Below are 4,410 nucleotides of genomic sequence, written 5' to 3'. Positions count from 1 at the left end.
TCAAGACAAACATTGACGGGGGGGGGGGGGGGGGGGGGGTGTGGATACAGAAGCACCTGAGCGCAGTGCTGAAAGCCAGCAGCCTCTGGCATCAACAATGAGAACCAGGAAGAAAGAAGAAATCTCACTCTGGTTGAAGGACAGCATGCAATCACAAGGCATCACTCCAGAAAGATGACCCTCCTCGTCCCATTCCCCCCTCCCCCTATAGTCGCACAGCCAGCTTCTTTCACCCAACCCCCACTCCATTCTACAGTCAATCTCCTGAAGATACGTTTACTGGCAAGAAGAACTCCCCCTCTGCCCATCCTCCTACAACCCCAACCCCCACTCCATTCTACAGTCAATCTCCTGAAGATACGTTTACTGGCAAGAAGAACTCCCCCTCTGCCCATCCTCCTACAACCCCAACCCACACTCCATTCTACAGTCAAGCTCCTGAAGATACGTTTACTGGCAAGAAGAACTCCCCCTCTGCCCATCCTCCTACAACCCCAACCCCCACTCCATTCTACAGTCAATCTCCTGAAGATACGTTTACTGGCAAGAAGAACTCCCCCTCTGCCCATCCCCCTACAACCCCAACCCCCACTCCATTCTACAGTCAATCTCCTGAAGATACGTTTACTGGCAAGAAGAACTCCCCCTCTGCCCATCCTCCTACAACCCCCACACCAACACCCCCGATCCCTCCACTCCTCGGCCTGAAGATAGGGTAGTGAAGCAAAAACCGATCCTCCCCTCCCCTCTCCATCCACTCCCTCTACGCCACCTCCACCCCCACCCCGATCCCTCCAATCTCGAGTCTATCCCCCGAAGATAGGGCAGTGTAGCAAAAAGCTATCCCCTCCTTCCCTCTCCACCCACTCCCCCTACACCCCCCAACCCCCACCCCAATCCACCCACTCTCAAGTCCATCCCCCAAAGATAGGGTAGTGTAGCAAAAAGCTATCCCCCTCGCCGCTTCACCCCCCCCCCCCCCTCGACCACCACCCCCAATCCCCTCCACTCTCGAGTCCATCCCCCGAAGATAGTGTAGTGTGGCAGGAAGCGATTATTTGTGCACAACGTTGTAATAAGCTTGGGCGGCTGGCCGGGTCGGCGTGTCCACGGTGGACACAATCCAGTGTCAATCTGTCGTGATTTAGCCCCATTGGGTCCGGCCCTGATGGACGCCGTAATGAGGTAGCAATTTGCCTCCTATTACCCCGCCCCTCGCCCGCGTTCCGATAGGCCTCTTAACTAATGAATGGAGCCGGATCAGGCACAATCAGCCATTACCCAGCACCCTTGTCTAATTGCCCGGCCCCGCAAAACGCCGACCCACAATGGGCAAACGAGTAATAACTCCTAATGCCCCCCGCCATTACAGACTCCCCATTCCCCCGTTTCTCAGCGACGAGCGGGGGCGAGTGGGGCGAGGAATTAGCGTTTCTTGGGGAATTTTCGCTACGAGGAACGCTATAGGATTTGGCGAGAGTAGGCGAGCATGCCTTGGAGGTGCTGGCTACGCTAGAAAAAATGGCGGCTGCACAGCTGCCAATCCGATTGGTTGTTCACGGCTGTTAACCGACGAGTGCAGACGACTTTCAGGGTATCAACCAGTCGCGTTTAATTCTCGCCGAGCTGGATCTCAAATTGTTTTATATACACCCTCGCTGTCTTGCACAGCGAAGAGGCTAGCCGCAAGCTATTCTAGCCTCCACGAAACGGGCGTCATCTCCCGTCTTAAAGCCCGGGCCGGCTAAGTCCTCCCTTCCCGCGGCTCCTCGATCGATCCCGTCCAGAGCCTTGGTCAGGCGTGATTGCGGAAGAAAATAATAATATTGTGCCGGAGGCTCATTTATTGCCCGCTTCAGTTTTCCAGTCGGTCCCCGCTTGCACGGTCATTTGGCGTGACAACAAATTCAATTTGCTCTGATTCACGCTCGTCTCCGAAATCGCCATTCGTTTCTTTGCCCGTCTGAAACTCGTTTTCAAGTGAGGGGGATAACTAGGGGGGATAATGAAAGGGTTGCAGCCCCTGGCAGGGTCCCTGGGTCTCGGGGGGAGATACTGGGAGATGCCTTGTGTCGTGTTTGAACGCCACTGCACAGTATCATGTTGGGAGTCACGTCATTTTGCCTTGTGTCTTAACCGGCACGGTTGGCCTAGTGGTAAGGCGTTCGTGGGTTCGAACCCCGGCCGGGTCATACCTAAGACTTTAAAATTGGCAATCTAGTGGCTGCTCCGCCTGGCGTCTGGCATTATGGGGTTAGTGCTAGGACTGGTTGGTCCGGTGTCAGAATAATGTGACTGGGTGAGACATGAAGCCTGTGCTGCGACTTCTGTCTTGTGTGTGGCGCACGTTATATGTCAAAGCAGCACCGCCCTGATATGGCCCTTCGTGGTCGGCTGGGCGTTAAGCAAACAAACAAACAAAAAGCCTTGTGTCTTTGAGATGCATGTGTGCTGTTGGAAGTTCGGTGTCCAGTGCCGTATACTTAGATTACAAAAGCGTGCATGTTTGATTGTGTTCAATCGTAAAAGATAAAAAGGAATTCTTACTCAAATTAAATCGATACATAAATGTTATTTGTATTTTCAACAAGATATGACATTTTACACAGATCGTGGCAACCACTGTTCTGCTAGACCGCTAGGTCGAGGCACGGTGAAAAATGCCTTTGGAGGTCGATGCCAAATGTTATAGTTTGGTAAAAAATACAAACAACATTTATGTATAGAACTATTTTAGTAAGAATTCCTTTAATTTCTGTTTACGATTGAACACACACAAACATGCACCCATAACCGGCACGGTTGGCCTAGTGGTAAGGCGTCCGCCCCGTGATCGGGAGGTCGTGGGTTCGAACCCCGGCCGGGTCATACCTAAGACTTTAAAATTGGCAATCTAGTGGCTGCTCCGCCTGGCGTCTGGCATTATGGGGTTAGTGCTAGGACTGGTTGGTCCGGTGTCAGAATAATGTGACTCGGTGAGACATGAAGCCATGTGCTGCGACTTCTGTCTTGTGTGTGACGCACGTTATAAGTCAAAGCAGCACCGCCCTTCGTGGTCGGCTGGGCGTTAAGCAAACAAACAAACAAAATCTTGCGAAGAAGTTTCATTTTGTGTTTGGTAGTCCTTCTCTGTTTAGTGAACCGTTAGGCCTAATTAGAGTGAAATAGCGTTGATAGACATTTTAATATGGACCAGTGAAGCGGCCTTCGCGAATCTGCTTGTTAACGTTCTTTAATGTTGTTACTGTATATAACATGTATACAAGAAATTAATAAAAACACGCTTAAACCAATCACTGTCAAAAGCCCCCTATACTTCAAAATAACATGATACAACTTATTGTGCATGTCCGACTAATTCAAATATGCTTTAGATGTATCTGTTTCGGGTTGATGAGAGCATTATTTGAAGCACACCAGGAAACTGAAGAAGCATATCAAAAACAGAGTGAAAATAAGTGAAATTATCAACTTCCACATAAAGAAGACAATTTGATATATTTTTTTGAAAGTTCGAGGGCTAGTTATAGGTTATTTTCAGCAAGCTTCTTAATGAATTAATGAAAATAGTCTTTAGCTTTTATTTTCTTCGATTTGTTGAAGGTGGTCCATATTAAGGGACTCACACATACTTTGAGATTTTGCTATTATTTTTTGTTTGCAGTAGAAACTCGGGGTCAAAACTGCTAAAATGTAACAAATACGGTCTTAGCTGTCATATACAATTTTTGTGTGATAAAAGCTTTGGCTGTGGACAGAAACGAGTCCGTTTTAGGTGTCAAATTTAGAGTGAACGCTGCCAAAAATGAAAAAAAGAGAAAAAGCCTAACGGTTTTGAGGTTTGTGTTTCTGCAACTGCTTTGACATGTGCAAGTTATCCAGAGAGGGTGAATACAGCGAATGAAATTGTTTTTAGCGCTCTAGCGCTGTTAGTTTGTCAGATCAAGAGGTGGTCCGTATTAGGAGCCGGTCCATATTAGGAGCCCTTCCCCTACCTGCACGGCAAAAGAGCTAAAATAAATACAACAACATCTACCACAGAAAAAAAAGCAAGTATGGGTTCAAAATATTACAGATTTTCCTCCTCCTTTATTTATTGTCCCATCGCTGGGAAATTCGGGTCGCTTCCTCCCAGTGGAAAGCTAGCAGCAACGGGGTCGCGCTACCCAGGTGTCTGCGTGTTTAGGTGTATTCAGCCACCTGCACTTATGGCAGAATGACCAAGGTCTTTTACGTGCCACTGTGGTGACACGGGGGTGGGACATGGCTTCCGTCTCTGAGTCTGCACATAAAGTTGACCCGTGTCCGTCCCGGCCCGAATTCGAACCAGCGACCTTCCGATCACAAGTCCAGTGCTCTACCAACTGAGCTACCGAGCCCCCCGAGATGAAACGCACAACTAATGAACCT

The 4,410-nt window shown here is 49.1% G+C and overlaps 1 protein-coding gene across 1 annotated transcript in view; it reads left to right on the top strand.

The window, feature by feature from the left end:
• Positions 1 to 719, top strand: part of LOC138983106 (uncharacterized) — a 7,946-nt gene extending 7,227 nt beyond the window's left edge. The window contains exon 2 of the mRNA XM_070356513.1: positions 257 to 719. Within this exon, the coding sequence (XP_070212614.1) occupies positions 257 to 719 (463 nt within the window). The remainder of the gene's footprint in view (positions 1 to 256) is intronic.
• The last annotated feature ends 3,691 nt before the right edge of the window (positions 720 to 4,410 follow it).

The sequence above is a fragment of the Littorina saxatilis genome, linkage group LG12 (genome assembly GCF_037325665.1).
Source record: "Littorina saxatilis isolate snail1 linkage group LG12, US_GU_Lsax_2.0, whole genome shotgun sequence".
Lineage (NCBI taxonomy): Eukaryota > Metazoa > Mollusca > Gastropoda > Littorinimorpha > Littorinidae > Littorina > Littorina saxatilis.
The sequence above is the reverse complement of the archived record's forward strand: the minus strand, read 5'-3'. Positions and strand labels throughout refer to the sequence as shown.